General features: G+C 48.2%; 1 protein-coding gene and 1 pseudogene across 2 annotated transcripts in view; one reads left to right on the forward strand and one right to left on the reverse strand.

Moving 5' to 3' along the window:
- Positions 1-15,918, forward strand: part of PGPEP1 (pyroglutamyl-peptidase I) — a 33,978-nt gene extending 18,060 nt beyond the window's left edge. Inside the window, exons 4-6 of one of the 2 annotated variants that reach the window (XM_065875036.1) lie at positions 1,112-1,228; positions 9,785-10,017; positions 15,153-15,918. In XM_065875036.1, the coding sequence (XP_065731108.1) occupies positions 1,112-1,228; positions 9,785-10,017; positions 15,153-15,345 (543 nt within the window). In that variant the 3' untranslated portion in view covers positions 15,346-15,918. The remainder of the gene's footprint in view (positions 1-1,111; positions 1,229-9,784; positions 10,018-15,152) is intronic. The other variant, XM_065875037.1, reaches the window with a different exon arrangement.
- Positions 2,810-3,493, reverse strand: LOC136121665 (COMM domain-containing protein 10 pseudogene; annotated as a pseudogene).
- Positions 15,919-20,638: the final 4,720 nt, after the last annotated feature.

The following is a 20,638-nucleotide window of genomic DNA, read 5'->3' on the forward strand; positions in this document are numbered from 1 at the left end:
TTATTTTTGGCTGCATTGGGTCTGTTGCGTGCAGGCTTTCTCTAGTTGCAGCGAGCGGGGGCTACTCTTCGTTGCAGTGTGTGGGCTTCTCACTGCAGTGTCTTCTCTTGTTGCGGGGCACAGGCTATAGGCACGTGGGCTTCAGTAGTTGTGGCACGTGGGCTCAGTAGTTGTGGCTTGCAGGCTCTAGAGCGCAGGCTCAGTAGTTGTGGTGCACAGACTTAGTTGCTCCGCGGCATGTGGGATCTTCCCGGACCAGGGCTCGAACCCATGTCCCCTGCATTGGCGGATTCTTAACCACTGTGCCACCAGGGAAGTCCCTATTTCACTCTCTTTTGTGGCTGAGTAATATTCCATTTATATATATACCACATCTTCTTTATCCATTCATCTGTTGATGGACATTTAGGTTGCTTCCATGTCTTGGCTATCGTAAACAGTGCTGCTATGAACATTGGGGTCATCATAGCCCATTTTTGTTTATAATTCATGATGTTCTTAAACCCCTTCATTCCTGAGATGGTTAGAGGCTCCCTAAGGAGTGGGGTCCATCTGTAAATGTATATTGAGACCCTGCTATCTACCACGCACCAAGTCTAGAAATAATTCTTAACAGGTGTAACAAAGGGAGAGCATAATAACAGACAACAAAAATAATAGTAGTAATGGTAATCAACATTATTCGAGTCCCTACAGTATGCCAAACATTGCTTGGAACTCTTTAGCGTGAATTAGTTCCTTCCTTTGTTATAACTACCTTGTGAAGTAAGTACTTTATTATCCCCATTTTACAGATGAGGAAACTGAGGCACAGAGAGGTTAAGTGACTTGCCCAAGTCACTGCCCTTCCTCCCACAGGCAGGGTTCAAATCCAGGAGACCAGCCTCAGAGGCCATGGTATCATGCTGCTGCCCACGGAGATGCTAAGAGAGTGGGTGGGGAAGGGGCTGAGGGAGGAGCTTTGGGATAGGCCAGCGCATGTGCCTTCCCGCTCTGCACAGTGAGTCAGGAACCCCGCCTGTCTTCTGAGGATAGGTCACTCTGTCCCCAGGGATCTAGTTATCCCTGCAGCTCTGACCTAATGCCACATTTCCTCTGCTCTTGCTCCCAGGAGCTGGAGAAGCTGGGGCTCGGTGACAGCGTGGACCTGCACGTGTATGAGATTCCAGTGGAGTACAAGACAGTCCAGAGGCTCATCCCCGCTCTGTGGGAGAAGCACAGTCCACAGGTAAATGGGGCAAAGATGAGTGGGGTAAAGGTAGGTGCTTCCCCATCAGGACCTGCTGGTGGGTGCCCCACACATGGATGGCTCGTGTGACTTTGTTCCTGCTGTGATCACATGGCTGATGCCACAGCCTTATTTCCTAAAGTGCCACACTTTCCTGGGTTACCCTTAGAGGTGAGGGAGGAAAGCAAACATCTGGAACTTCACAGAGCCTGGTTCTGTCCCACTTGAGTTCTGTATCCGTCATGACCTGTTTGGTTATAAGTCACAGTCGAATCACACCTCAACCCAGCTTGAGCCCAAATGTTGGATGCTTTAGGTATAGCTTGATTCAGGTGGTCGCCCAATGTCATCAGCCTCCTCTCTTGACCACGTAGCTTTGCTTTGCTTTCCACTTTGCTTTTGCTGTGGCAAAGATAGGTGGTTGCTGGCTGATATCCTCCCAACTCAGCCGCTCAGCAGAAAGAGAACGCCTCTCCTCCAAATAATTCCCCAAGGTCTATGGCTGATTCTCATTGGCTGGCTTGGGTCACAGGCCAGTCCCTGAGCCAATCACTATGGTTGGGGAAGAAGGAATGCTCTGATTTGTGAAGCCTGAGTCGCACATGCCCACTCCGGTGGCCAGAGGGTGGTGTCGCCTCTCTCCAAACCTCCTAGAATGAGAAGAAGTGGAGGTGGTCCACAAAGGGAAAATAGCTGTGGGAGGGAGCAGTGGTTTTAACCCGATGTGATGGAATGGAGGCCAGACAGGCAGGAACCACACCCTCCCACAGAGGTAGTTTTGGCCCAGCCAAGACCTTGGGCAGGAGCCATCTGGGAACTTACCTGGGCTGGTATCTCTGACAAGTGCAGTCCCAGTCCCCTTTGGGGGGGGCCTCACTCAACTTCCTACCCTAGCTTGCTGTTTCAGATTCTCCGGGGCTGGCTGGAGGCATCTTCCTTTCTAAGAAGCCCTCTCATTGCACCTCAAATAGAATTTGTCCCGTAAGGGGTGGGTGGGTGGGGGGGATAAAGTGGGAGGTTGGGATTAACATACACACACTACTATATATAAAATAGATAACTAATAAGGACCTACTGTATAGCATAGGGAACTCTACTCAATACTCTGTAATGGCCTATATGGGAAAGTAATCTAAAAATGAGTGGATATATGTATAACTGATTCACTTTGCTGTACACCTGAAACACAACATTGTAAATCAACTATACTCCAATAAAAAAAATTTTTTTGAATGTGGCTACTTTCTTATTTTTATTATTGTAATTAATGAAGTTCTGTGTCCTAAGGTACACATTACACTTTGTATCCATGGACCCTTCTTGATACATAAAAGTATCATCAAGTATGTAAAAATCAAAAAGGTCAGGCAATAAAGCAAAAATAGGACAGTAAAAACAATGTGATACTCACTTTTGTTTCCTTTAAAACAGAAGCGTTCTTAACAATTGCTTGCTGTTGGCTCACAGAACTAGAGAATGTATATTAGAACATCTGTACTCAGAACCACGATCTTCCTTGGCTGTTACTGTGATAAGAAGCAATAAGCCATATAATTTACAAGAAGAAAGCGAATGAATCCTTCAGAAAACACAACCTGGCCGTTTATCTTCAGTGCAAAATAATAAGGTGGCAGGAGTGTATAGAGAAACAAGTCTTGGAGAACGTCCTGTAAGGGAATCCAGCTGTGCTTGTATGGTCGCAAGCTTGTTATAGAAATCAAACAGTTCCTTGTGACTGAATTCCACAAGAACTTCCTTCAGGCTCTTCCACTCTTCATTACTCACTCCTAGCTGTAACACAGCTTGAGGAGATTTTAGTTTTGCCTGGGCAGAGTGAGCCATCTATCTGAAGGTTAAGCTGCCATCCGACCGTCTCCAGCTCGTGGGGTGCCTGAATTTTTCAGTTGTTTCTTGACCCGTAGACGAGCAAGCATCGACAAATGCTTCTGCTTTGTCTTGTCTACGATGAATGTTCTCTAACTGCTGCTGCAAAGCAGCTGGCTCCACGTTGTGATATACGGCCTGTTCTAAAATGAATGATACTGTTGCAAGAACTAGGTGAAGGTCTTGTCTCTCGAGAGAAAATGCAGCCTGAAGTCTCTCTTCCTCTTCTTCACTGAAACTATTCTCAGCCGTCAGGTGAAGTTTTTAAAGAACTGGGGTGAGCAATCGTGGAAGTCTTCCTATATCTATTTCATTTATCAGCGACACTGCTTTTCTCATGCTGGGGCTCTCCTGCAGAGTCAGTGCCGTGGATGCCGCCATCCTTGAAGCTCCCTCAAAACTTTTTTTTAAAAATTAGAATTTGGGGGCTTCCCTGGTGGCGCAGTGGTTGAGAATCTGCCTGCCAATGCAGGCGACACAGGTTCGAGCCCTGGTCTGGGAAGATCCCACGTGCCGCGGAGCAACTGGACCCGTGAGCCACAACTACTGAGCCTGCGCGTCTGGAGCCTGTGCTCCGCAACGGGAGAGGCCGCGACAGTGAGAAGCCCGCGCACCGCGATGAAGAGTGGACCCCGCTCGCCGCAACTAGAGAAAGCCTTCGCACAGAAACGAAGACCCAACACAGCCAAAAATAAATAAATAAATTTATTTTTTATAAAAATTAGAATTTGTCCCTTTTTACAGAGGGGGACCTGGAGGCTCAGTGAGATGTGACTGAAGGTTCTGTGAATGAGCTTTTTCCTCTACTGTCTATATAGTGCTGCCTTATTCTAGCTAAAAAGAAAACCTAAGGCATGAACATGTCTTAAAAATGTCTCACTATATAGAAAGGAATAAAGAAGAAGGATTTTGGGTCCAGGCTGCTACTGATGAGCTGTGAGGTCTCAGGGAAGCTCCTTGGGCTTCCCGTGCCTCAGTTTCCTCCTGTGACAGGTGGAAATAATAATAGTCAGGAATCAACCAAGCACAGATCAAAAATATTTGAAAAAGAATTCCAGAGAATTCCCTGGTGGTCCCGTGGTTAGAACCCCATGCTTCCACTGCTGGGGGCCCGGGTTTAATCCCTGGTTGGGGAACTAACATCCAGTAAGCCGTGCAGTGCAGAAAAAAAATAAAGAAATAAATTCAGAAAGTTCCAAAAAGCAAAACTTGAGTTTGCCTTGAGCTGACAGCTATTTATTTATATAACATTTGCATTCTAGTAGGTATCGTAAGTAATCTAGAGATGATCTGAGGTATACAGGAAGATGTGCAGTAGGTTATATGAAAATACTGTGCCATTTTAGGTAAGAGACTTGAGCGTCCCCAGATGTTGCTATCTGAAGCGGGGGGGGGGGGGGGAACCTGGAACCAATCTCCTGTGGATACCGAAGCGAGGGGTGACTGAAGTACTAAGGTTCTACCACCCAATTCCAGCGCGTGGGTGGGGTTATCCCCACACACCAAGCAATTCTTGGAGAGCGGCTGTGGGTCCTACAATTCAACTCAATTCTGACACTACCTACCCAGAGATAGAATCACATTCCACACGGTAAGGGCTCCATCCTACCGGACTGCCCTCCACTTCAGATGCCAATCTTTTTTTTTTTTTTTTTTGAAGTATAGTTGATTTACAATGTTGTGTACAGCAAAGTGATTCAGTTATACATATATATATACATTCTTTTTTTTACTATTCTTTTCCATTATGGTTATCACAGGATATTGAATATAGTTCCCTGTGCTCTACAGTAGGACCTTATTGTTTATCCATTCTATATAAAATAGTTTGCAGATGTCAATCTTAAGTCTAGGTTGTTACCTGTGCTTCTGTCCAACTGGCTATAAATCAGGGGTTCCCATGACCCCTTCCTTGGGTTCCATTAATTTGCTAGAGCAGCTCACAGAACTCAGGAACCCCATTTACTCACTGGATTACCAGTTTATTATAAAAGCATATAACTCAGGAACAGCCAGCCAGATGAAAGAGATGCATAGGACAATGTATGCTTTGTCCTATGCCCTCCCGAGCATATGCTGCTTCGCCCTCCCGAGCACCCTACTCTCCCCAGCTGAACTCCATCTCCAGGCCCTCTCCCTTCCTCTGAGGTAGGGGGGTGGGGCTGAAAGTTCCAACCCTCTAATCATGTGGTTGGTTCCCCTGGCAACCAGCCCCCATTCTAAGGTGCTTTCCAAAAGTTACCTCATTAACAAAACAGGGGAATTCCCTGGAAGTCCAGTGGTTAGGACTTCACGCTTCCATTGCAGAGGGCATGGGTTTGATTCCTGGTCAGGGAACTAAGATCCCACATGCCATGCAGCAGAAAAAAAAAAAAAATTAACCAAACAGGACACCTTTATTGCTCTCATCACTTAGGGAACTCTAAGGGTTTTAGGAGCTCTGTGCCAGGAAGAGTGAACTAAGAACAAATATTTCTTTCTTTTTTATTTTTTAATATTTATTTATTTATTTTGGCTGCACCGGGTCTTAGTTGCGGCATGCGGGCTTTTAGCTATGGCATGAGAACTTTTAGTTGCAGCATGCGTGTGGGATCTAGTTCCCCAACCAGGGATCGAACCCCAGGCCCCTGCATTGGGAGCATGGGGTCTCACCCCCTGCACCACCAGGGAAGTTCCAACAAATGTATATCTCTTACTATAGATCTCGCTATCACAAGCACTAACATCATGAGTTTGTGGTGGGGATGAGAGAGATGAGGCCAGTAGGGCAATAAACAATTCTCAGCCCACTCCAGGGTTTCTCAGCTACACTGGGGCCAGAGCCTTCTCTGTGATGGGCTGTGCTGTGCACTGTAGGGTGCTGAGCGGCATCCCTGACCACCACCCATGAGATGCCAGGAGCACTGTGTCTCCAGTTTGATACCCCATAACGTTTCCAGATGTTGCCAAACATCCTCTGGAGGCAGGCTCACCCCTGGTGGAGAACTCCTGGTCTATAGTAAGCTCTTTTTTTAAAAAAAAATATTTATTTATTTAGGCTGCGCCAGGTCTTAGTTTGGCACACGGGATCTTCGTTGCGGCATGTGGACTCTTAGTTGTGGCATGCGGACTTCTTAGTTGTGGCCCACAGATTTCTTAGTTGCGGCATGCATGCAGGATATAGTTCCCCAACCAGGGATAGAACCCCAAGCCCCTTGCATTGGGAGCGTGGAGTCTTACCCGCTGGACCACCAGGAAAGTCCCTATAGTAAGCTCTTAATAGTGGTTAACTGGTACCATGGCTATTGTCATCACTCACATCTTCTTCACACACATGCATCTTCATGTACATTTGTGCTCACCCGCAAGTACTGTTTAAGCATCGTACTGCATGGATTAGCATCCTGTGGCTGACGTAACAATTGACTGCCAACTAGGTGTCTTAAAACTACAGAAATTTATAAGCACACAGTTCTGGAGGCCAGAAGTCCAAAATCAAGGCATGAGCAGGACTGTGGCTCCCTCCAAAGGCTCTAGGGGAGGATTCTTCCTTGTCTCTTCCAGCTTCTGGTGGCCCAGGCATTCCTTGGCTTGTGGCCTCATCACTCTATCCTCTGCCACTGTCTCCACATGACCTTCTCCTTTCCTCTCTCTCTGTCCCTGCTCTGTGTGTCTCTTTTAAGGGCATTCGTCAATGGATTTTGAGCCCATCCAGATAATCCAGGAGGACCTCATCTCAAGATCCTTTACTTAATTACATTTGCAAAGACCCTTTCCCAAATAAGGTCCCAGTCACAGTTTCCAGGTATTAGGACAGGGACATACCTTTCCTTTTCTTTCTTTTTTTTTTTTTTTTGGTGGTGTTGGTGGAGTCACCATTCAACCCTCTATACTACAGCTAGCTGCTATTTTGTTTTTGCATTCACAGGAATTACAGTGTTACCTGATGCTCCGCTGGTTTATGGAGCACCAGATAACACAGTGTGGGTGCTAAGGCATCCAGTAGCATAGCCCCCGCTCCTGGCTAGTTATGTTCTTCAGAATCACGGCCCGCTAGACGTTACCATGCCAGCTACACGGGACAGTTTAAACTTTCTAGAAGCCACAATTGAAAAGCATACAAAGAAGGAATTCCCTGGTCCAGTGGTTGGGACTCGGCACTTTCACTGCCGTCGCTCGGGTTCAATCCCTGGTCTGGGAACTAAGATCCCAAAAGCTGCATGGCCAGAAAAAAAAAAAGCATACAAAGAAATAGTGAAATTAATTTTAATAATATCTTAAATGTCACCCCTTATTTCTAAAATATTATGTCAATGTGTAATCAACATTTTAAAAGTTATTAATGAGACATTTTACTTTTTTTTTTTTTTTTACTTTTTAGCCGCACCGCGCGGCATGTGAGATCTCCGTGCTCTGCAGTCGAGTCTTAACACGCAGGGTCTTAACCGCTGGACCACCAGGGAAGTCCCTACATTCTTTTTTCATGCCCAGTCTCCGAAACCGGTGTGTGTGCTGCACTGGTATCTCAATCTGTATCAGCCATGTGTCGGCAGTCTGTACGTCTTCTTTGGGGAAATGTCTATTTAGGTCTTCCACCCATTTTTGGATTGGGTAGTTTGATTTTTTGATATTGAGCTGCTTGTGTATTTTGGAGATTGATCCTTTGTCAGTTGCTTCACTTGCAAATATTTTCTCCTATTCTGAGGGTTATATTTTCGTCTTGGTTATGGTTTCCTTTGCTGTGCAAAAGCTTTTAATTTTCAATAGGTCCCATTTGTTTATTTTTGTTTTTATTTCCATTTCTCTAGGAGGTGGGTCAAGAAGGATCTTGCTGTGACTTATGTCATAGAGTGTTCTGCCTATATGTTCCTCTAAGAGTTTTATAGTGTCTGGCCTTACATTTAGGTCTTTAATCCATTTTGTATGTGTGTTTTTTAAAAATTAATTAATTTATATTTATTTTTGGCTGTGTTGGGACTTCGTTTCTGTGCGAGGGCTTTCTCTAGTTGCGGCAAGCTGGGGCCACTCTTCATCGCGGTGCGCGGGCCTCTCACTATCGCGGCCTCTCTTGTTGCTGAGCACAAGCTCCAGACGCACAGGCTCAGTAGTTGTGGCTCACGGGCCTAGTTGCTCCGCGGCATGTGGGATCTTCCCAGACCAGGGCTCGAACCCGTGTCCCCTCCATTGGCAGGCAGATCCTCAACCTCTGCGCCACCAGGGAAGCCCGTTTTGTGTTTATTTTTGGACATGGAAGCAACCTAAGTGTCCATTGACAGATGAATGGATAAGGAAGATGTGGCACATATGTACAATGGAATATTACTCAGCCATAAAAAGAAATGAAATTGAGTTATTTGTAGTGAGGTGGATGAACTTAAAGTCTGTCATACAGCGTGAAGTATGTCAGAAAGAGCAAAACAAATACCGTATGCTAACACATATATATGAAATCTAAAAAACAAAAAATGGTTCTGATGAACCTAGGGGCAGGACAGGAATAAAGACGCAGACATAGAGAATGGACTTGAGGACATGGGAAGGAGGAAGGATAAGCTGGGATGAAGTGAGAGAGTAGCATTGACATATATATACTAGTGGGAAACAGCCGTATAGCACAGGGAGGTCAGCTCGATGCTTTGTGATGAGCTAGAGGGGTGGGCTAGGGAGGGTGGGAAGGAGGCGCAAGAGGGAGGGGGTATGGGGACGTGTGTATACATACCGCTGATTCACTTTGTTATACAGCAGAAACTAATACAACATTGTAAAGCAATTATACTCCAATAAAGATGTTTAAAAAAAAAGTCAAAAAAAAAAAAAAAGTCACTGTGACATATATCACCGTAGGGAAATAACCAATAATCAAATAAAGAAAATGCATAGAAAAAAAGTTTGTATCAGCCACATTTCAAATGCTCAACAGCCACATGTGTCCTGTGACTGCCATATGGCACAGTGTGCTCATCAGTCTTTATTTTAAATGTTCACATATTTTCTTACAGTGCCCTTTCTGTATATAAACATACACACAAATAATTAATATTTGAAGTTAAGCTGTATTCAATTTGGTATCCTGCCTCTTATAAATATGTTATCATGAGCATTTAATCACGCAGGTCATGAAAAATTCTCCCTTAACATTATTTTAACAGCTGGGTAATATTTAGTAATTAATCAACCATTCTCCTATTATTGGGCATGCTGGTCATTTCTATGTTTTGGGGTTTTTTCCCTCACTTTTATAAATAACACCGAAGTGACCATGGGCAAATTATTATCTCTTTGATTGTTTTTAGGTTAGATTCCTGGAAATTATACCTTGCCTTTTGTGTTTGGCAATATGTCTTGAAGATTATTTCACACAGAATTGCCTTGGGCATGTCAACAGCTACAAAGTAGCTCATACTTTACTTATCCAACACCCCCCCCCCCACCATGGATGGCTAATTAGATTGTTTCCAATATTTGATTGTAATGACAAAGCTGCAATGAACATCTTTGCATATTTCACATTCTTGCATGTTTCACTTGGCACACCTTTCTGTAAGAGTGACTGTAGGGTCTATTCCAGCAGCAAGATGTCAGAAAGCACGTAACCCCCAGCAGAGCTCTGTGAGGATGCTGCCCTCTCCTTGGCCTGGGGGGACTCCCAGTCCCATGACCAGACCCTATTAAGCCTTGCCCATCTGTCTGCAGCTGGTGGTGCATGTGGGGGTGTCAGGCATGGCGACCACAGTCACGCTGGAGAAGTGCGGGCACAACAAGGGCTACAAGGGGCTGGACAACTGCCGATTCTGCCCTGGCTCCCAGTGCTGTGTGGAGGATGGGCCTGAAAGCATTGACTCCATCATTGACATGGACGCTGTATGTAAGAGGGTTACTACACTGGGCCTGGATGTGTCAGTGACCATCTCACAAGATGCCGGCAGGTAAGGCACCATGGGGCCCTATGGTGTAGGTGTGAGTAGGGGTTTCCCTCCTACATCAGCCCAGGCTGGGTGTTGAACAAGCCAAGTGTGTTTGACTTTAGCCTCTTTGGGCCAAGTGCTCACTTTTTCTTTTTCACTTTTTTTTTTTTTTTTTTTTCGGTAAGCGGGCCTCTCACTGTTGTGGCCTCTCCCGTTGCGGAGCACAGGCTCCGGATGCGCAGGCTCAGTGGCCATGGCTCACGGGCCTAGCCGTTCCGCGGCATGTGGGATCTTCCCAGATTGGGGCACGAACCTGTGTCCTCTGCATCGGCAGGCAGACTCTCAACCACTGCGCCACCAGGGAAACCCTCTTTTTCACTTCTGAAAACATAATTGATTTACCACCTGATTAAAGCATGGGATAATTTTTTTTACGCATGGGATATTTTAACAGTATTATACATGATATTTTTACATAGAATTTCACAGTATATAAACCTCACCATCCATGAGGCACAGAGTTAAGTATATATGTGTATGTGTGTGTATATATATATATATATATAACAGGTTCCACGGATTCTGCTTCTGGAACTCATTGTGTGTGGATTGTGGACCCCGGCATCTTCCACCTGCACGTTGCTCTGGCCGTCTCCCTGCTGTTCCTTCGGCCACCTCTACCCCAACCCTGACAGTCCTTCTCTCCTAAGCAGTCAGTTTCTATATTAGTTTCCTGTGGCTGCTATATATAACAAATTACCATGTTGGTGGCTTAGGACAACAAACATTTATTCTCTCCCAGGTCTGGAGACTAAAACTCCAAAATCAAGGTGTCAGCAGGGTTGGCTCCTTCTGGAGGTGCTGAGGGGGAATCTGTTCCATGCCTCTCTGGCTTATGGGGGCTGCTGACAACGCTGAGTGTTCCGCGCCTTGAGATGCTTTACCCCAATCTCCACCTTCACCTCCACACGGCCTTCCTCCCTGTGTGTGTCTTCACATGGCCTTCTTTTATTTTATTTTTTTAAAGATTTTTTTGATGTGGACCATTTTTAAAGTCTTTATTGAATTTGTTACAATACTGCTTCTAGTTTTTTTTTTTTTTTTTTTTTTTTTTTTTTTTTATGCGTTACGCGGGCCTCTCACCGCTGTGGCCTCTCCCGTTGCGGAGGACAGGCTCCGGACGCGCAGGCTCAGCGGCCATGGCCCACGGGCCCAGCCGCTCCGCGGCATGCGGGATCCTCCCAGACCGGGGCACGAACCCGCGTCCCCTGCATCGGCAGGCGGACTCTCAACCACTGCGCCACCAGGGAAGCCCTGCTTCTAGTTTTTTTTAATATATAAATTTATTTATTTATTTTTGGCTGCGTTGGGTCTTCGTTGCTGCGCACAGGCTTTCTCTAGTTGCAGCGAGTGAGGGCTACTCTTCGTTGCGGTGCGCGGGCTTCTCATTGCAGTGGCTTCTCTTGCTGCGGAGCTTGGGCTCTAGGAGCGCGGGCATCAGTAGTTGTGGCATGTGAGCTCAGTAGCTGTGGCTCGCAGGCTCTAGAGCGCAGGCTTAGTAGTTGTGGTGCATGGGCTTAGTTGCTCTGCGGCATGTGGGATCTTCCTGGGCCAGGGATCAAACCCGTTTTTCCCTGCATTGGCAGGCGGATTCTTAACCACTGCGCCACCAGGGAAGTCCCTGCTTCTGTTTTATGTTTCAGTTTTTTGGCTGCGAGGTACATGGGATCTTAGCTACTCGACCTGGGATCGAACCCACACCCCCGGCATTGGAAGACGAAGTCTTAACCACGGTACAGCCAGGGAAGTCCCCATGTGGCCTTCTTACAAGGACACCAATCATTGGATTTAGGACATACCCTAAACCACTGTGATCTCATCTTAACTAATTACATCTGCAAAAACCCTATCTCCAAATCAGGTCACATTTTGAGGTTCTAGATGAACACAGATTTGGGACAGAAACTAACTATTCAGCCTATTAGAGGGTCTATTAATTTAAGTCCGATGATGTCCCTAACTTGCTTAATTCTTCCTACAGCTTCCACTGCACCTCGAATGATATCCCAACTCTCCACCATGCACAGGTTCTGTGTGGTCTGGCCCCTGCCCACCTCTCCACCCTCCTCTGCCTTCACTCTCGCCTCACCACTGCCTTCCACACCCACAAACCAGCCTCCTCCTGTTCCTCAAACACACCAAGCTCACTCTAGCATCAGGGCCTTTGCACATGCTAAGACCTCTGCCCAGAGCTCACCTCCCTCTGATAATACCTCTTTCAGGTCTTAACTCCAAAATGTTGCCCCCTTGGGAAGGACTCCCCAGCCTCCCAGACCTCTCTGTTCTGTGCCCTCTCAACACCAGATACCTTGATTTCTCAACACTTTGTACACCTCTCCAGTCCAAAGGCGGCAGGTGGCAAATTCAGTTGACAGAATGAAGTGGCTAAATTTACCATCAGTCTTTTTTTTTTAATTATTATTTAAAGATTTATTTATTATTTCTTTATTTAATTTATTTTTGGCTGCGTCAGGTCTTAATTGCAGCATGCGAGATCTTCCCTGTGGCATGTGGGATCTTTCGTTGCCACACGCGGGCTCTTCTCATTGTGATGCATGGACTTCTCTCTAGCTGTGGCGTGCGGGTCTTTTCTCTTTTCTAGTCGTGGCTCCAGGGCACGTGGGCTCTGTAGTTTGTGGCACTTGGGCTCTTTAGTTGAGGCTTCTGAGCTCAGTGGTTGTGGCGTGCAGGCCCAGTTGCCCCATGGCATGTGGGATCCCAGTTCCCTGACCAGGGATTGAACCTGTGTCCCCCTCATTGTAAGGCAGACTCATTACCACTGGACCACCAGGGAAGTCCCTTAATTTTTTTTTAATTAAAGTATAGTTGATGTACAATAGTATACGTTACAGATGTACAATACACTGATTCACAGTTTTTAAAAGTTACACTCCTGGGCTTCCCTGGTGGCGCAGTGGTTAAGAATCCACCTGCCAATGCAGGGGACACAAGTTCGAGCCCTGGTCCGGGAAGATCCCACATGCCGTGGAGCAACTAAGCCCGCGTACCACAACTACCTAGCCTGTGCTCTAGAGCCTGTGAGCCACAACTACTGAGCCCATGTGCCACAACTACTGAAGCCCGCATGCCTAGAGCCCATGCTCTGCAACAAGAGAAGCCACCACAATGAGAAGCCCGCTCGAGGAAGAGTAGCCCCCACTTGCCGCAGCTAGAGAAAGCCTGCACACAGCAACGAAGACCCAAGCAGCCAAAAAGAAATAAATAAATTTATTTTTAAAAAGTTATACTCCATTTATAGTTATTATAAAATATTGGCTATGTTCCCTGTATTGTACAATATATCCTTGTAGCTTATTTTATACCGAATAGTTTGTACCTCTTAATCCCCTCCTCCTATATTGCCCCTTCCCCCTCCCACCAGTCATTTTTTTTTAATTTATTTATTTTTGGCTGCATTGTGTCTTTGTTTCTGCACGCGGGCTTTCTCCAGTTGCAGCGATCGAGGGCTACTCTTCGCTGCGGTGCACAGGCTTCTCATTGTGGTGGCTTCTCTTGTTGCGGAGCACGGGCTGCAGGCGCACGGGCTTCAGTATTTGTGGCACGCAGGCTGTCTTTTTTTTCAACTAATATTTTTTTTGGTTTTTGGCTGCGCCACACAGCTTGCAGGATCTCAGCTCCCTGACCAGGGATTGAACCCGGGCCCTGTCGGCGAAAGCCCGGAACCCTAACCACTAGGCCACTACGGAACTCCCCTAAAATTAATTTTTAAGTTACTCAGATAATTCTAGAGTATACTCTCATACTTTCCTGTTGTGAAAGATTCTCTTGCCCTTTCTCCTCCCCGCCCCGCCCCTCCCCGCCCCAGGGATCCCTCGGTTAAATGAGAGACTTAAATTATGACCCTTCCTACTCACCCACACATATGTTTCCATACATGTGTAGGGCATCTGGTGTACTACTTTCGAATTTTGTCCTGTTTCCCTTTGCTTTCACGTGGATGGGGTTACGTGGTGTGCCTTTTCATGAGAGTTCCCTTCCTTGGTTGCACTTGTGGGCATGTGACTCCACCATGCAGATGAACCAGAGTTTATTAAGCCACTCCTCTGTCAGTGGACACTTAGGTGGTGTTTTAGTCTGCTATAACCAAAAAAAAAACCCCAGACTGGGCAGTGTATAAACAACAGAAAGTTACTGCTCACGGCTCTGGAGGCAAGGAAGTTCAGGATCCAGCCACCCTCGTGGTGGTGTTCTGATAAAGGCCTTCCTATAGGTTGCAGACTGCCGACCTCTGGCCGTGTCCTCACAGGGTGGGAGGGGATTTGGGGGACATTCAGATCCTAGCCGGTTGCTTCCTGTTTTTCTGTTTTTACACACCATGCTGCAGCGGATACCTTGTCCATCTTTCTCGTGCTCGTGTGCAGATGGCTCCTGACGTAGTCTAAACACTCAAAACATCAGGTCATAAAGTCTATGCATTTGTAATTTTTAAAAAATTATTATTATTTATTTTTTTTGCGTTACGCGGGCCTCTCACCGTTGTGGCCTCTCCCGTTGCGGAGCACAGGCTCCGGACGCGCAGGCTCAGCGGCCATGGCTCACGGGCCCAGCCGCTCCGCGGCATATGGGATCTTCCTGGACCGGGGCACGAACCCGCGTCCCCTGCATCGGCAGGCGGACTCTCAACCACTGCGCCACCAGGGAGGCCCAAAAATTATTTTTAAAAAATTTTACTGAAGTATAGTTCATTCACAATGTTGTGTTAATTTCTGCTGTACAGCAAAGTGATTGAAAGAGATATATATATATTCTGTTTCATGTTCTTTTCCATTAAGGCTTATCACAAAATATTGAATATTGCACATTTGTAATTTTTCTAGCCTGCCAGATTGCCCTCCCCTGGGGCAATTTGTATCCCAGCCAGCAGCATCTCACACTGCTTCCTTCCCCACGTATACCCCAGCACTTGGAGTTATTTATTTATTTATTTGCTGGCCTGGGGAGGGAGAAGCAGTATTCCGTCTTGTGGATGACTGGTGAGGTTGGGGCGGGGGGGTGCCTTATGATGGATTTCAATGGAACATTCACTCTCTGACCCCATTTGGTCTCCTTCCCATCCCCCACGCCCTGTGGCTTAGGTACCTCTGCGACTTCGCCTACTATACCTCTCTGTACCAGAGTCACGGCCGCTCAGCCTTTGTTCACGTGCCCCCTCTGGGCAAGCCCTACAATGCAGACCAGCTGGGCCGGGCACTTCAGGCCATCATCGAGGAGATGCTGGACGTCCTAGAGCAGTCAGAAGGCAAACTCAACCGTTGCCACAAACACTGATTGCTGCTCAGGCCTCCCAAGACCTCATTCTGCCAGGGACCCTGAGAGAGACGTCCGCCCTCCGGGGCCTGACCGGGAAGGACGAGCCCATCAGCTGGGGATCTGTTTTGGATCAAATATGCCAACTTACACACCTCCTCTCCCTTTTTCTCTGCAAAAGCACTGGTTGATTTGAAGGCCTCAGTGAAGATTTTTTTCTCTATTTCTCTTTGCATCTGGGGATACAGCTGTGACAGCCAGGAAGCCGGGAGGTCCTGATTTCTGCAGAGAACCCCGATCAGGTGTCTCTATTCCGTGATCCCATGGCTGGGGCTACCTGCCATTCTAAGTCTGTGGTGGAGGGATTCCAGAGTTCCCTCCGTCCGTGACTGTTTCTTCCCAAATGTAAATGGCTCATGGAGACTCTCTACCCCGATCCATGTCCCAGCAGCCTGGACAGCCCCAGCAAGGGCCACCTTGGGACGTGGCATGGCTTTTTTTCTTCTTTCTTATTCTCTTTTTAAAAACAATAGTGCTAGTTTGGGCACAGAGTAATTTATATTCCCTTTGGTTAAAACGCGGGCTTTAGCCAAACACAGAAGTGTCTTTTCTTTTTCCTGGGGTGCAGCCCCTTCAGCCTCCTGCCCTGAACACTGGACCTACATCTTTGTTTTGGGGGTGACATTGAGGTCCCCTTGCTCGGGGCTTGTGGCACTGGGCCCATGGCCAGACCACGGGGAGTGGGGGGTGGCTGGTGCCCCAGGAGACTGAAAGGGTTGGCTGACCCTTTCAACGACCGAGCTGTGAGCTGTACCCATGGGGCCACTGGGGCCGGGCTGCCGGTGGGAAAGCGGACTCTCATTTCAACACGCACATGACTTTTTTTTTTTTTTTTTTAATGTAAAAATGCGTAGGAGCTGCAAACCTACCCCACATCTGACCTGGATTTTCAGTCTTGGTGCTTGTTTTCCTTAAGGGGAGAGGGCCAAAATGGAGTCTGGGGGCTGAGCTCCATGTGTGCTGGTGTATTTGAGCAGGAGAGCGGTGGGGCAGCCAGCAGGCTTCGTGTAGTGCCTAGGACTCGGTAAATTTTTATCTCAGTCCCTGGTAAATTTTTATCTCACTCCCTGGTGACTTTGAACTTACCAGCAGGGTTGAGAGTGACATCTCCCAGGAGGCAACTAAATTCAGCTGGACCCTGACACCCATCAGAGAGAGGGGGTGGCAGAAGCAACCGTGAGGAAAACACACGTTTTCGAAGTATTCTTCAATTTTTTTTGGAGAACGCGCAGTTTTATCGCTTCACTAAGTGTGAAGCGTGCTGTAGTCTGATGCTGTGTTGGATCATGTTGGTGTTTCCCAGCATGCAGCTCTTTTGAAAACAGCTGAGAGTTTTGTTTTGTTTTGTTTTCTTAAACATTCGCCCTCTTTCCCTCCTGTTCCGATGCCCAGGGTGGTTGCCGCCTCCGTTAAGCTACTGTGTCGCTTGGAGACCAGGTTGATAGGTTTCTGAGTGAAATGCATTTTCTGAGTCCTGGGCTTTTTCTGGAGGGGAAAAGTGGGCACAGGTGGGTGACATGGGGTCAGCATATGGCATATGGTGACGTGGGGTCAGCGTATGGTGGGTGTGTACCGTGGCCCGCAGGGTAAAATGATCAGGACCTAGCTCCCCTCTCCATGCCAGCCCTCCCTCTGCCAGAAATGCCCCCTCCACATCCCTGGTCCGAGTTTGCAGTCTCCTGAGAAATCTGGAGCATAGGATGTCATGGCATCTGCTCACTCAGCTGGCTTCTGTGAGCAGAGGTTGTGGCTCTTTTGAAGGAGGCGGGGGGGGGGGTGCTCAAGGCCAGGGGGTCCCCCAGAGGTCTTATTAAGAATGGCATCTGGCTCTAACTAGCTCTGTTCTCTAAAGGTCTGATCTGTGGGGCTCTGAGGAGGAAATGGACCTAGGCAAGCTGGAGTAGGGAGGGAAGACTGGAAGTGAGCCAGGTTTGAGCTTAGCTGGGTGCCCACGGAACCCAGACACACCATCCCCAAACTCTGCATTTTCATCTTTCTTTTGTCCTCCCTTCTCTTCTCTGTTTAAAGCACCATGTGGTTTAGCAACTTAGAGATATAATTTATTGTCTGATCATTGTCGAGTGTGTGTGTGTCATTTTTGTGTTCCTGCCATGGTTTTAGATTTCCTCAAGTTAAACCAGAACCCTGTCCTTGTTCATGACGCAGAGCGCATAGCTCATTTTTGTTTAATCAGATAGCCATTAAACATTTTACTCGCTCCCTGCCAGCTTTTAAATTTTCCTGTTTTAATTACTTTTTATCATTTTCTTTGGGGCAAACTCAGCCATTCAATCCATGGTATATCTGTCTGCATTTGTTGGGTCCCGGAAAAAAATGTCCTTGTGTGAGAAGAGGGGGGGGCCAAGTCTCATTCCTTCTGCCTTGTCATTTCAGAGTCTGGGTTGTCGAGGGCACAGAATAGGGAAAGGGATGAGCCTGTGAAATGGGTGCAGCTTGGCATGTACGGAGGTGAGCAATGCCAGAAGGGGTGGGTGCAGTGAGTGTTAATGGTGGAAAGATGGGCTGAGGGATGTGGCGGGAAGGCTGGTGGGGGGAAAATGAGAAGTGATGCTGGGGGTGGACTCATAGGAAAGTGGAGGGGACCTCTCTCTGGTGAGTCCTGTGGAGGGTACTGAGGTGGGGGATGGGGGCAGAGACAGTGATCTGGGCGTCGGGTGATGGCGTCTCCTTTAAGGTGCCAGAGCCTCCGCACCTTATAACTTTATTCTTCTCTAAGCCCCTTTGACGCCCCGCTTCCCACCAAAAAGGAGGTCGGCGGTCTGCATGTGAGTACATAGCTCGAAAAAGAAATAAGACGGAGTGGATAGAAAGAAAGGTGGGAAGAAGCAGCAATTCCAGTTGGTGGACTGGGCTTGGTGCCACCTGGCTCACCTGGTCCAATCAAGGAACAGCCAAGGTCTCCTGGCCACTGAGAGAGACAGGGCCGTGGGGCAGCAGGGGGTGGTGGGCAGAGGTCATGGCTTCCCAGTCGGTGCCAGGTCTTTGGGGAAAGGTCAGATTGTGATAGTTTCAGCAAGAAAAATAGTTTTCAGCTACCCTGCTCTTTGCTGGCGTGGAAACTTCTAGAACAGAAAGGGCCTGCTCAAGGGGACGACTGGAAAAGTATACTGTTGTTGATGCCTTTTTGTTATCTTAGAAGTTTCTGCCAGGAAGCCAGGCCAGTGGGTGTGCATGTACACCCACAAGCCTGTTCCCCCGAGGGGTGACCGGGAGGGGGAAGGGAGCTGCTCGTGGAAATCCACCCACCACACTGGCCTGTTTTTTGCTGCCACTGTCTAGACTGTTGACCTTTGACCTCTTCACCTCTTGGAGTGTCTGAACCCAGCAGTCCCCTTCTGGGATGGTGGGACAAAGCCCCATTCTCCTCTGGGGGCCCAGCCTCTGCCCTGAGGCCACTGGAAGCCTTCTCAAGCCTGCAGCCAGCGTGAGGTGCTGATGGTGGTCATACAGGCAGAGGCTGCTGCCTTATTGTCAGGTCATCCCTCGTGGCCAAGAGTCTCATGGCCTCCACAGACTTGTGGGGAGCTAAAAAGGGCTTTGTTTTTATAACCCCAATTAAATTTCCCTTCTCATGGAACAAGTGCCTTGTAAAGGGACCAGGGCTGCCACTGGGAGAAAAAACATCTCCCATTTTTGCAGTGAAGAAGTGTGTTAAAGGCCAGGATCCCCCTCAGACCCAGGGCAGAATGGCTGTTGAGGGGAAAGGACATTTGCCAAAAATCCACATCTTGAAAGTTAGTTCTTGGACGGACACTGGGCATACCTGCTACGAGATCCTGTCCTCCAGTTTAGGGGCAGTTGTCACAGCTTGAGTTTCAGGGGTTCCTAGACCCCCAAGGGCTCCAGTCCAGCCCGAGCTGCTCCCCCCACTTAAGATCTGTTTCTCCTCCTCCCTCTCCTCACCCAAGGCTTCCCTTCAGCTGCCCAGAGACCCACAGAAGTGCCTGCCTCTGCAGTACACATGGGGCACAGAGAAAGGGGACAGGATGGGAAAGAGAGAAGCACCCCCAGGCCCTGGTTCCCCGCTGCCCAGACCGGCCTCACCCAAGCCATTTGCAGGGGTGGGACCTGGGGCCAGTGGCTTTTGTGTCCTTCACACTTTGAGGAAATCCCAGAGAAAGCCGGTTTGGAATTGGGCTCTCTGCACCCAAGGCCTGGCTGGATGCCACGGGAGACCCATCTGGATCGTGGGAAACAGAGTTGGCCTTCCTCCTACCCAGGCATGTTTCCGGGGCTCCCTTAACATCTCAGGTTTCTATCTTGTCGTAAATCTCTCTCTAGGAAAAACCTTTCCCGCTGAAGGTGACCCCGTGTTCTGTCCCCAAAGAAGGGTCCAGCCCCTGCAGCTTCGGGGTGGCTTTTCCCTGAACCCAGGGAGACTCCTATGAGTGCCTTGTCTGAAAGCGCCATGTCTGGGACCCCAGGTCAGGCAAGGGTCTGCCAGACTTTGCTGGGGGCTGGACCCCGGGAGACCCCAAACTTGACACCCCAGAAAGCAAATAAAACAGTTGAAATATGCAATTTCTTGTGTGTCTTTGTGAGAAGCTGTCATCCGCCAGGGTCATCCTCAACCTGGGGTCATCAACTGGCAGAGGGGGCCTCAAATCACCAGTATTTCTGTCCTTGGTGCTTGGTGTGTGACCTGGTACTTGGTGTGTGGCCACTGCAATGAGTGTGCTGAATGGATAATGATGAGAGGATTTCTGTACTGAGTGTTCTACCTCCTACAACCCACTGCCTTGGTTCTGATGCACAGAGAGGTTGAGTAACTTGCCTATGGTCACACAGCAAGGGGGGTGGGGGGTGGGATTTGAATCGTGATCATGTTGACCCCCAGTGTGTGCAGAATTCCCCTGTGGGGGAGGTGCTATTACCACCTTTTACAGCTGGGGAAACTGAGGCTCTGTCAGTTGAAGCCCCTTGTCCCAAGGAGAGGAGGGGCGGGAATGTGAACCCAAGCCGGCTACTCTGGACTGAGCAGCTTGAACACCGGAAACAGGATTCGATCATCCCCCTGTGTCTGTCCTCAGCAGGAATGGGGACACTCCAGAGTCAGTGGCCTTCAAAGAAGAAGGGGCTTCAGCAGTAAGGAAATGGCTTGTTTTGGGGAACATGGGTCCCAGGGGACGGGGTACCCCCTCCAAGTCCCTGAGCCCCCAAGGTCTTTGCACCCCAAGATGAGGTGTCTATAGCACAGTGGTTTCGCTTCTAAGGCTGGCTCTTTCCACGGCCC

Source organism: Phocoena phocoena, chromosome 3 (genome assembly GCF_963924675.1).
Source record: "Phocoena phocoena chromosome 3, mPhoPho1.1, whole genome shotgun sequence".
Lineage (NCBI taxonomy): Eukaryota > Metazoa > Chordata > Mammalia > Artiodactyla > Phocoenidae > Phocoena > Phocoena phocoena.